At 47.1% G+C, this 13031-nt stretch overlaps 1 protein-coding gene across 4 annotated transcripts in view; it reads right to left on the reverse strand.

Annotated features, from left to right (window-relative positions):
- Positions 1–1986: 1986 nt before the first annotated feature.
- Positions 1987–13031, reverse strand: part of LOC142588167 (long-chain-fatty-acid--CoA ligase 4-like) — a 37645-nt gene continuing 26600 nt past the window's right edge. For all 4 annotated transcript variants that reach the window (XM_075699674.1, XM_075699673.1, XM_075699671.1 and 1 more), the window contains exons 2-3: positions 5241–6241; positions 1987–4396 (exon numbers count right to left, since the gene is read on the reverse strand). In XM_075699674.1, the coding sequence (XP_075555789.1) occupies positions 2963–4396; positions 5241–5957 (2151 nt within the window). In that variant the 5' untranslated portion in view covers positions 5958–6241 and the 3' untranslated portion in view covers positions 1987–2962. The remainder of the gene's footprint in view (positions 4397–5240; positions 6242–13031) is intronic.

The raw sequence follows: 13031 nt of genomic DNA on the forward strand, positions 1-13031 counted from the left end.
AAGCAGCTTTTGTTGTTATTATTACTCGCGTGCGTGAAGTGCTCGCGTCCTGATCCAACAGCGAGCTCGCGCATTCACGTGCATGCTGTTAGCGCTATTTATTCGGACGTTTGCGACTAAGAGTCCCACTCGTTAAGAATTGCTTTGTTATGTGCTCCGCTTTCGTTTTCGGTGCTGTTCACTTTCGCAAAGCCAAGTTGAGTCAACTGGCTGAGTGTCGTGAGCTTCTAGACACTTAATTTTTTTCATCAATTTATAGTATATTCACATGTCCTGTAGGCAATGTACAAACTACTATTTAATATTTGAAACAGTGTTCTTGTACATGACTCTCCTGTTGTAATCCGGTATAGGATTGGCAGTATGCGAAATAAGAAACGATAGCGAGGTATTACATTTTCCGTGCAGTCCGTCTTGGTGATACCTCGTGAAACAATTTTTTTTCACAAATGTCTTCTGCAAAGGTCTCCGAAATTGTTCAAGACATGAGACTGCATTAATGGGAAAGTTTCGGAGCCGGTCAGCATTCATTCATTATAACAAAGATGTACACACAAACTCAACATTCGGTTTGAGATGATGAACTGGCCATAACAAATAAACTCAACAGTCTTATCCTGTGTTGTTTTTATGAATTTATTGTATATTAACGTGTGTGTAGGATAGGTCGGCATGCATAGCCAATGCCAACTTTTCCCATTCGGCTCGCCTTACAAAAGACAACAATATTAAAAATATGCACATATAATTCACATAGCATTTGCGCGTAGCTCGCATCAAGCTTAATATTTCACAGGGTATTTGACAACACATACAATTTTCCCCGAAGGTCACAACGCATTCGCCTAATGGCAGTTTTTTTAATATGTTCAGCAACTTGGCAAACCTTTTGATGCTGTGCAAAGCAAGTAAAGATCTACTGGCCTGTAAATATCTAGGAGGGAAGAAGGTCCCAGGGAAATATGTCCGACTGACTCAAGAAGATGCGAAGCAGGGGAAAGCGACCGACATTGGCAGCTTCACTTGACAGTGCAGCTGTGCCAAGGCTGGGCCCGAAAGGCTTTCTGTTCTGATTGGTGTGGCGAGCAAACAACGTCGACAGGAAGCACTTCTAGTTCACTTTCGTGATTCATGCTGTCGGCGGAAAAGATGCGACGTTACGCGAAGAGGAGGCACAGGCACCATTCGCAAGCGTGTTTCTTTTTTCTTTTTTTTTTCTTGAGTGGGCCGCATTGATCATTAGTCCAACAACGAACTGGTCATTTTAGCAGCACTAATATCGACACAAAGTACATTCTGGTTTTACATGCAAGAACCACTCTATTATTACAAGGCGCACGCCATAGTGGGGGACTCGGGATTATTTCGACCACCTGGGGTTCTCTAACGCACACCCTCTATGCACGGTACAGGGGCGTTTTCGCATTTCGTCCCAGTCGAAATGTGGCCGCCGCGGCCTGGATTTGATACCACGCCCTCGGGCTTCGCAATGCAAGGCCGAAGCCCCTGCGCGACAAAGGTGGGTCATCAATAGTGTTGACGATCTGCCTGAGCACACCTGCCCAGTCACTTACTTGGACGACAGCAGCGTTCCGACTTTCGTTCTTTATTTGCCGGCAGAGAAGCTGTTCTTTTTTCGACGATAAAATTTGTCTTTCGAGAGACCAGGTTATACTTTGTTGTATTCTGTTGCCAAGTGTGTGGTAAGTTTCGATGCACAGGAAGCACGTTGAATGAATTCTAGCGCGAATGGCATTGTACACAGCCCAACTTTCGAGGGAAGTGATTAAACGAAGTTGTAGGGCTCAAAGAAATTATTAGAAGACGTGGTAATAAAGAAGTGCAGCGCAGTTCGATCTCCCCAGTTGTGCAGGCATCAGAGGGCGCACACAGCTTACCAGCGGCGACTGGTTCACTGTCAACCTCTTTGCTTTATGCCATCTGTTGCGACGTCCTGTTGAACCAGTTCAATGAGGGCAACTCAGAAACACTTGCGAGAGTTTCTTTTATTACTTTTTATTACTTCTTAGTACTTCTGTCTGACTTCATCATGAAACAAAACTATTACATGCTCTATGACCTCCAGACATTTCCGAAGACATTTCTTTTAGACTTCGCCTTACTTTTTGGGGAGCCCACCGATCTAAGTACTAAACCACTGCAGATAACGAGATAATGAAGGATAGCACTGCATTGTATCTAACGTGTGTAAATTTTACTGCTCATCAGTGCCAGCAGTCTACTTCGAAAACTGAATCTGACTTCTTTCGCTACGGACAGATCGATTTAAGGCTTTTCCTCACTCTGCTGCTGTACAGATCAAAGCCAATGTCTTGGCGAGCCTTTCATACCTGCCCGCGACCTTCGCGCATTATTTTTGCGCACATGCTCTTTACGCCTACCATTTTCTGCTCTTCACTCTTCACGTTCTGTCATTGCCAAGTGTCCGGCGTACGCACACATTAGCGAAGCGCCTTGTATTATCCTAGCGTTCCACACAACAGCAACGTTTACTTAGCTCCGCACGCACGATGTACAATCAGCAATGAAGTACCTACGTACATGTATTCTGCAACACGTGCAACATCAGGAAACGAACGTAAATTTTGCACTTTTATACTACGGGCTGGCTTACCTTTAGGCGCAACAAAATCAAACACAGCATCTGTTATAACTGACGATTGGACCGCAACAATCCCCGCCTTTCAGCGCGAGCACCTTGACGACTCCACTGGTCCTTTGGATTATGCTTGCTTGGTGGGAATGATCAGCATTAAAATACTGCTACGTTTATTTCGTAACACAATTCCGAGGACCTAGAGCCTTCATTCTTTTCTGCGAAATACAAATTAATTGCAATTTCATCATTCACAGAAAAACTTGAAGATAAACTTGAAGTTTCGACGACATTGCTTACTCAACCTCATCTGGAATTGTTTCTGCCACAAATAGTCGCGAATTTTCAGACGTGGCGCAGTCTACTCTCCTCTCCCGCCTTGTACAGCGCGTCGATGTCATTCTGGTAGAATCTTTGCAGCGGCTTTCTGCAAACCTTGAGCGTAGGTGTCACTAGTCCCGAATCGGGCACCCACTCTTCGGCGCACAGTTTCACCTTGTAAGGTACTTCGGTCTTCTGCAAGCCGCTCGCGCGGGCGAACTCTAGGATGGACTCCTCGGCTGCCTTGCACACTTCGACGTCATCGCACAACGATCTAAGGGTAGCGGAGTCTTCTTTGCCGAGACGGCGAGCGATCGCGTGGAGCTTGTCGTAGTTTGGCGTTACGAGAGCCACAAGATACGTGTGCAGCGAATTGCCGTACACAAGCGCGTTGTCTACGAGCGGGCACGCCTTGAGCACGGATTCGACGCGGGCGAGCGCGACGTATTCGCCGTGTTGAAGTTTGACGAGGTCCTTCTTGCGGTCGACAATCTTGAGCGTGCCGTTGGGGAAGATCTCGCCGATGTCTCCTGTGTGGAACCAGCGGATTCCGCTTTCCTCTCGGAACGCCTCCCTCGTTAGTTCTTCCTTCTTGAAATAGCCCTTGGCGACGCAGTCGCCCCCCACGACGATCTCGCCGCGTGGATTCGGCTTGTCCGACGTGCTGTAGTGGCCTTCGTTCCAGTCGACCAGACGAACGTAGCAGCCTGAAAGAGGTGCTCCGACGCGGCCTGTACTCATGTCTCCGGGTTCCATGACGGTGGCCGCGGAGGTCGTCTCAGTGAGGCCGTATCCTTCGACGACGTGGCAGCCCAAGCAGGCTCGCATGAACCTGTGAGTGTGGCTGGACAGCGGCGCAGAGCCACTCACGACGAACCTTGCTCTTCCCCCCAGCGCGAGGCGAGTCTTGTTGAAGAGGAAACGGTTGAGCAGAGGAGTGTCGAAGCCTTGTTCCAGCCAGAAGTTCTTGTATTTGACTGCGTAGTCGAAGAAGGCACTGAAGAAGGGACCCTTGGAAGCGGCCGCTTCGTTAATCGCCTTGCGTAATCGGTCTGCTACGAGAGGCACGCAAGTCACCGTGGTTGGCTTCAATAGTATCGCGTCTCCGTGACAACCCGGGGCAATCGCTGGGGACTTGTCGGTGAGTGTGAGCGGAGAGGAGTATCCTATTCGGGAACCGATGCCGAACATAACTGTCTCAGCAGAGAGCTCGAGCACATGGGCTAGAGGCAGGTAGGCAATGTAGGTGTCTTCGGTTGTTCCAACCCCGTAGTTCCTGCAGAGGATGCCGAAGGCGTTTATTGTGGCCATAAGGTTCCTGTGCGTGGCCATGACTCCCTTTGGAGCGCTCGTAGAGCCGCTAGTGTACATGATGATGGCAACGTCATCCCTGGTAGGCGGGCTTTGTTCTGTGTAACATTCTGTTTGCAGTGTTCCAAGGCTTCGGAAAGGAATAACCTGCAACGGAAGAAAGCAAGATTTTCGTGGTTGGCAATCATGTTTCACTATGGCTGTTTTCTATCAAACTGCCGCAACCAATTTCCAGCATGGTTGTCAGTGTGCAAAGGACGGTTGGATACACGGTTTATTTGACCTTGCTTTCCGATGGGAGTTCTACGATATCTTTGCACGCTCAAAAGACCGTTTAGATATAGCCATTTTTGGGGAAAGTTAAACGCCTTTCCTTTGAAGGGTTTCTGTGATTAGTGATGCACTGAGTCATAACATCCTAGGCGCTCACACGAGACGCATGCCTAGAGAAAGTCAGATGAACTGTTCCGGAATAAAATAAATGCGCTATCAATACTGTTTCAACAAGGTGAAGTTGATCCTTGCACCTCTGTTTACCGCATTTTAAGCGTTTTAGCCGCGAGCATACATAATATTGGAATAAATGTTAAACGACGAAAAATCAGCACAACCTAGATGGGATCCCTTCCCTCTTTATCCGCGCTCTCTCTATAAAGACGTCATTTAAATAGTCATATATCCAAGCTACAATACAGTAGCCAGGCTTTCTTTTTCACTTATTCCCGGACTGCCATACTGCAGCATACTAGGTGCTAGTCTGCCTGTTGAAAGACGCGAAACGCAAAGATAAGCATCATAAGGAACTAACTATTCACTTGTGAGAAATTTGGCTAATTGATTGTCATTTATTTTGAGCTGCATTTAGCACAGTTAACAACCATGAGAAGACACACAAGACAAAGACGATACACAATGCAACTGCTTTTTGTCGTCCTTGTCTGGAGTGTCCTCTCGAGTAAATGCAATTATTTGTGGTTACGACGGCGCCTACCTGCAGGCCTTCAGCTGCTGGCAATGACGACTTGGACTGAGCGCTCTCCATGTAGACGATGTGAGTAAGCGACGGCATCCTGTCCATGATGTTTAGCACGCGGGGCAGAAGATCCTCGGAGGTGACCAAGTGCGTCACTTCGGTCTCGTTGATGGCACTCACAATCCCCTCGTTGCTAAGCGTGGCGTACAAAGTAACAAGTGGCACATTGGTGCGGAAACAAGCCTGCGCCGTTATGAACCACTCGGCGCGCGTCTCGGCCAAGATGGCTATGCACTGGCGAGGCCTCACGCCTATTGACAGGAGGCCGCGAGCCGTCAGGTCGATCTTGCGGTCCACCTCTTCGTACGTGAGCCACTCGTAGTCACCTAGAATGAGCTGCTTGAACACCTTGCCGCAGGATTGCTCCTTTTCGGTGCAGCTTAATACAGGTCGAGTCCCAATGGCTGGCCGGCGATAATACGCATGAATGGCTTTGCGGGTAAATTCGTCTACAGTTTCAACGCCTTTGAGCATTTCTAACTCCGAACTTTTTACACGCTTGTATGGCGACGTCGGGTCACCTTCTATCATTGGTTGGGCGAAGCAAGCATGCTTTCGAATCCAGCAGACCCACGGCTTCTGGAATATGACGTAGACTGGTAGCGTCACGACGTCATAAGTGGCCATCAGCGCTTTGATAAGGCCGAGCAATGACTCTATCGCAAATCGAGGCATGGTATCTCCGTGTAGTGTCGGCGCAGCCCGTTATTGTTGACAAACGAGACACATCAGAGCGACTCAAGTTAGTCGGGCCTTCAAAGTGAGCTTCATGTGAGGCACCGGATAGATTTGGTGCTATCGGTTGTGTTTCGCGACATTCTCTTATGGCAGCTTAGACAGACGGTCCTACGCTTCTCGGTGAATCCACGAATACGATGCTCCGCCGTCCTCGTGTTCTAGTTGGTTTGATCCAACCTGCTCAATGTTGTTCGCTCGGCTCCACGTCAAAGGTGTCGACCCTGCGGGAAACGAAGCAACAAGTTAGTTTTGTCGTTAAATTGCCCGCGACATGCTTTAGCTTTTAAACGACCAGTCAATAGCAATGTTGAAATCAGAATATCTCCTTGCGTCTGTGTGTGTGTTTAACCTTTAGTTGGAGCGGAATTATGGCGTCGAGTATATTGGCAATAGCCCTAAAACAGAGCAGTAGCCAGAAGTACATCTTGCTGAACTAGTCGGTTCATATTGCTGAGTAGAGCATAAGTATGATCGCTTGGCGCAAACAAGGAAGAACGGAAAGGAACACGGGGAGCGCCAACTTTTGACTGTTTATTCTTCATTGCATAAAATGCAGTAAATACACGCAGGCGATTGATTGCGCGTCATACAAAAACAGCTTCTATGGCACAACACCCTGATCACAGCCGGCTTTCAAGGAACCTTCTTTCTGTACGCAAAAGTAAAGCTGATGTGTCGCTGGTACAAGACGAACCTCCCTCTTTAATATGAAACGCCTCTAACAATTCACGTGCCGTGGTGTCCTTGCTTCTTCCAATAATCCGTATCTTGTCCAGTCGTCGCTCACACGATTGTGAATTGCAGTGCTTAGGCAAATGTGCTTCGTTTTTACCTTTCAATGACAGTTCATGTTCGCGCGCACGCTCATTTACGCATCGCCCAGTCTGGCCGACATATGTCTTACCGCAAGACAGCGGAAATTCATACACGACTTTATTAGCGTATTTTGTGTATGGCTTGGCGTGTACATTAGGTCATGTTTCTTGCTCCCATCGGAAAGTATGCAAGGACACAGCTGGGCGAGTTTGCATGGGCAGAGATTACGGCTGGCACCCCATGTCTGTCTTCAACATTGTTTAAGTTGTGGGTTGCACGGTACATATAGGGTGAGACCTCCGGCCTCACCGTTCTCTACGCTTGCTCAGCCCTTCTGCTGTATTCGTGGCTCTTGAATTTCTGAAGGAGCGACTCGGCCGCGGCGGTACTGAGCGCGCGGGGAAAGCCAGCGGAAGACAGTCGAACCAATTGATTTTTAAAGCTTGCCTGCATTGCGCGTGGCCGTGACCGTACAAGAGTGAATTCAAGGCAATGTTTCGTAATGGCTCTCTTAACTACCTTGTGATCACTCATATGGCAGTAATTCCTTTGTTGTCCGAGGCGAATGAATACAGGTGTGACCCATGTGCAAGGGGATGTTAACATCTAAAAATTACAAAGAATTGCATGAAAGTACCTCGTGGGAAAAAAACCAATCCCTTCCCAAAACGGCAAAAGGCCGCGAAAACTTTGTCAACAATGGACTGATATGATGCAATTAATTGTTCCTTTAAAAACTACTACAAAATCGGCAACATACCTAAATAACTTTGAAAACCTGACCCCCCCCCTTCCCCCACCCATTAAAATTTTGGTGTAAGGCACCGTCAGTAGTAGATAAAAACAACTTACAAAACATAGGAGCAACACAGGAGCCAATACAAACGCCTTGTCCTCGTGCACAAAATTCGTCATGAAATTTGATGACGGTGACTTGAAGATAAAACTCCAGAAGAGATAAAAAAGCGTCGACAAACACACCTGCAGCGTTTTGGAAGGCTATGGCACCGCTCGTGCCATAGTAGTGCAGTAGCGAGGTGAAAATATTGTTTTGCTTCCAGTTATGCCTAAGAAAGTGCCACTGAGACAATGTTTTTTTTTTCCTAGACATGTTTGCACAGCTGTCAGCGTTTCTCTGATACTGAAAGAGAAGAGCTGTAGGGCCTTTCTGGGTGTCATGCGTGGTCGACATGGAGCCACAAGCTGATAAATGTACTTAAAAGCGAAGCCGATAGCGTAGTACTCGCGTGCACACAATTATTCAAATGTTTGGCTTCTGAAAGATGTATTTCTTTTTGTTGTTTTGCAGAGTAATGTGCATTTCTCGTACATTTCCCGCTTTATTTCAAAGCTTGTAAGGGGATATATGCTCTTCTCTACTGTGAACGACGGATGAGTAGTTAGCTTTGTGTGACAGCTAGTGGTAACCGGCGCCAGGTTTACAGTGAACTATAGAGCCAAGGCCAAATGAAAGCACAGGACACGTGTGCTTTCAAACTGCACGAAGATTTGTCTATCGGAGGTGCATTCAATGTGTTTTTGAAGTAGCTTTAGTTCGTGGTGCGAGATGAGCTGCGTGAGCAAAAGGGCAAGGACAAAAGAAAACCACAAAAAAAAAACAAGGACATTGGTTGTCCAGTTGTTTCTTTCGTATTTTGCACTTTGCTCATGCTGGTAGTCGGTTACCGTGGAAGCGACAACTCGATCACTCGTGCGCCATGGCCTTAGTTCACCGTAACACATACACGGCTATAAGACGGAGCCACGTCATCGGGACACTGGATAAACGTGGGCATGTTCCGATAGTATACTTCAACGATTTTGGACTGGAAATGAAAGTTTGTTACTTAAAATGAGTTTCATCTACCCACACGATCAACAACATAGCGGGGCGTAAAAGCGATCAGTAATTCAGGTTTAACTAGTGCCGCTCGCTCGCTTAATGAAAGCCCGCGCAGGGGAGCAGCGTTTGAAGCAACACAGTGCAATCGATGTTGCGGCGTTTGGTATCATGTCTGCTTCTTATACAGTGTTTTGATTCGCATCACGACGTCGCAGGCTGTTCGTTATGCCGTGCATAACGCCATTTTCATTTTCGCCAAAACTTCACATTTGAGGCGAATTGTACAAATGGTAATTTAGGATGCAGCAACAATATTCAGCACAATAGTTGAATAGGTTGAGGCCTCACAGTACACCAAATTTCAAAAGGCTACATGGATTGGTTTAGTTGATAAAAAATCGTAAATATAGCAACTTCAGAAAATTGTAGCAAATTAAGCAGTTATTCTAAATCACTTCCGTTTAGCACGGAAGCCTGAAACTTTGCTAGCAGACCCTTCTTTACGTCTACTACGTTTTACAGAAAAAAAATTATTCTTTGCAGCTGTAATATATTGTAGTTCACATTGTTTTGAATTTTTGAGAATGCCTTGTGCATGAAATAGGCGCCTCCACACTGAAGACTTGCTATATTTTTCCTCCTAAAATATTCATTTGGCAAAAAAGCCACATTCACTTTTGTGCTACCGAGTGATATGCGCATAAAATGTAAAATATTCAGTGCGATGTAGTATGTGTATTTCTTTTTTACCCATGTTGATCACTCGTGGAATCACCCAGCGTGGTTGTCGATTCATATAAGTATACTGACATAAACAGACGGAAAGAAAATGGCTGCAATAAAACGACAAACCACATATGCGTGATGGTTGCCTGCCTCAAAATGCGTCACCCCGAGTGTTCCCGAGGACTTAGATAAGGGAATGGCGATAAATGCTTCTTTATTTCATGTAAGAAAGCAGTGCTATTCTTATACCCTTACCGTCTGTTTAATTGCGATAGCGATCATACAGACACTAAGGAGTTTTGCGCCGTCACCATTTGCGTTGTTCCGGCCGTCAAAAGGTCGACGCGCCTGCGTGGGCCCGCGCGTAGATAGTTATGTCTCCAGAGACATACATTGCATTTGGCTGCACAAACAAGAAAGCCAAGTGGACGCCCCTTCCAGTCGTGCTCAATCGGCCCTGCAAGAACTATTCCCACAAAATTTGTCTAGGCAGCAGCGCCGTCCGTCTTAATCGGTCCATTGTCATGCATGGGAATCTCAGCAGGTCCGCCTCGCATCGCAGAGCGGGCCTTATCTCGAAGAGCGACGTCAGGCGCTCTCACTGTGCACAAAAACGCCTTACACTCTGACATTGATCACCTATTCCTTACCTGCCCCGGACTGCAACAGAACCGACACATAAGCCCTTAGTAAACTGCCTGCGACACTGAGGCCCACGGAGCTGCGCTCGTGACTGGGCCTTACACCAGGTCCAGGCATTCGAGAAACATTGTTCGGGGCCGTGCTTTTCTACGTACGCGCAAAAATTGACGTACCCTCACGTTGCCTAAAGAAAAACCCCAACTCCTTGCAACGCACCCCCTTTTCCCTTTTCATACATGTGGTTAATACTAAGGCATCTTCGTATCTTACCAGTAAAATGAACGTGTTAGGCAATCAAGCGGCTCTGCCCGAGCCAGGACAGCGTTGTGCAGATTCCGCTGCTGCCGTGAGCGTTGTGCGCGCACACATTCTTGTTCTGCTGCGCAGCTGTGAGTCAAAATACAGCGTGGTGCGCACACGCTGGTCCGAGCGTACCGAAAGGACAGTAAACGTAAAGGCAAATCCATGTAATCCTTTCCTTACGCGCCGGCTAAGGCTTTCCGTATGTCTCACGTCGTGCACCGTATGGGATGCCTGCAACGCCGTTGCTCCTTTTCGCGCCATTCGGTGCAGCGCAGAAACCTTTGCTATCGCTTTCAAATGCTTCACCTTCGGACGGAACTGTGCATTTTTTTTAGAAAAGTCACGTGTGGCTCTTGAGCTCTGTACGTTGACCTTTCGCTGTTTCAGAGTAACACACATGTTGAAGCAGGATAACGGATCAAGAAACCCGCTTTGCCCTCTCGAGGGGAATCCTCAAGTGTCGTCAAAAACAGCCGTTTGCACACCCAAACGTAGACTTGTTTTTTTACTTTCAATTTATTTTCTGTACTCGGAGAGCTCGTGACGATGGTCCGAGGACTCTGCACGTGCTACCCCAACAGCTTTGTAGCCTGATACTGCTGACAAGCGGCTGGCGGGGTTGCGTTTTGAGCGCATTCAGCGTACTTGAGAAGCTTTCTTTTCAAGCTCTCGCGGACTTACTGACTGCGATTTGCGGCTGAGTGCGGCTTCTGCTACTGGTTTGCCGAGTAGCTCACAGACACAGAGAAAATAAACAGCTGGAAGGCGATTCCACCCCCAGTCGAAGCCAGTCAGAGACAATGTCTGCCTGGGCGAGTCATGGTTGAATGGAGTGGAACCACACCGCGCGGCACTCTATCGCGCCCCCCCTCGCGTGACGTGAGTATAGCGAGAGCGTCGGACTGTTTAGAGTTTTTGACTGCACTATATTCGAGATCTGGCCACATTTTTTTACACCGCACACACCTAGGAGAACGGTCCACAGTTTTGGGCTGCACTGTTTTCGGGGACGGCCCTACACACATTTTTCACTGCACTGCTTTGGGTATCGACACGTGAAAGCGGCTCGAAACCGATATACGGCAAAAATGGGGGTAATTCAATGAGGAAGACGTTGCCTTCAGAAGAAGTTCGCATCCGATGTCGACAGTGAAGCTCGGTCTCCCAGCACAACAGCCTAATGCTCAAAGTCTAACTATTAGACCGCATTCACGCGCGCACACTTTTCTTCTTGTGCCCTTCTCTAGCGCAGCTCTTTGAGACGACTGGCGCATGTGTGACGCCGCGTAGGAAGTGCGCCCGAGAGCACGTGCTTGCGAGAGCACGTACCCGTGCGCGCCATTTTCCATTAGGCCTTGGACCCAAAAAGGAAACGGATGAATTTCACGCGAAACGTCCTAGACATCAAAAAATATCCACCGCGGATTCTCTTGGAGAAATTTGGGCTAGTTGGCTATTGTGTTATTGACGTTTCGTCAAAACATTTCACAAGAAAAGAATGTTTTGGCGACGTATATGCTCTTTGAAGTCTTCCCCGAAGAGGCAAGTGTTCGTTGTAGGTAATTATTTTTAACGCAAGTGCGGATGTAGGTACAAATCTTATTTCAGAATATTCTATTGGCGTGATTCCTTCGTGTAACCTCGTAAGTGAACACGTTTATCTATTTTCTGCGTTTGATTGGCTCAATAGAAAGCAAAGAGTGGGTGCGTTCTTAGAATTCTTTTTCAGAAAGATGTTAACGATTCAGCTAAACTAGTTTTTTGCCGTTTATTTAAGTAGCTATTGTTCCTGCTAGAAATAATGTTAGAGAATAAAGGTAAGCATACTTCCAGAAAGTTGCTCCCGAAGTTCTCGAAAATACACTTTTGGACTAAGTTCAGATTTGAACTGGGCATTAAGACCCTCCAGATCAAAATACGTGAGCTAGCTCATTAGTTGCAGCAACCTTTCAGCCCGTTATCTAAAAGCTTCAAATCGAGTAAATCTTACTTGAGGCGGCAAAAAACGTTTTCAAGTTCCCAACCAATCTTACCAATATGCTGTGTCTATTTGATGGGGTAAATGTGCGAAAACACCCGTGTATTTCGATTTACGCGCACGTTAAGGAAGTCCCGGTGGTCCGAATTTTCGGAGACCCTCACTACGGCCGGCCTCGTAATCAGATAGTGGTTTTGGCACGTAACACCCCATAATACTATTCTAATTACTGCATCTTTACTGCAACCCACGGGCGCACCACAACTGAATTCTTGTTATGCTTTTGTAATCTTTATGCATGAAATATGGGCCCACGCTTTTTCGTGCGCGGTAAGTGACAGTAAAGTTTTCGTTTACGCTGTGTGAATGTTGATGCCCCTGCAATTACTTTCAACGATAACATATTTGTGCGATGAAAGTAAACCACCACTGCTTCGAGGTCGTCGTCAGGGGCGGATAGTTATCAGACACGATATATTGTGCACGGCGGGGATTCATTGTTTTTGTAACTACAACGTATCAGCAGGCTACGAGTTATGCAACAACTTGAATCATCGACACTCTGCGCCAGCTGTTGACCATGGCGTAGAAGGAAATTAAGAAATTTTCAGTTTGCGGGCTCACAGCCTGCTATGAGTATCCGTGCACCTGGTCAAACGCCATGTTCGTTTTGGTGTAAAGCAGCGAAGAAATGACTGTGGGA

This window comes from Dermacentor variabilis, chromosome 7 (genome assembly GCF_050947875.1).
Source record: "Dermacentor variabilis isolate Ectoservices chromosome 7, ASM5094787v1, whole genome shotgun sequence".
Lineage (NCBI taxonomy): Eukaryota > Metazoa > Arthropoda > Arachnida > Ixodida > Ixodidae > Dermacentor > Dermacentor variabilis.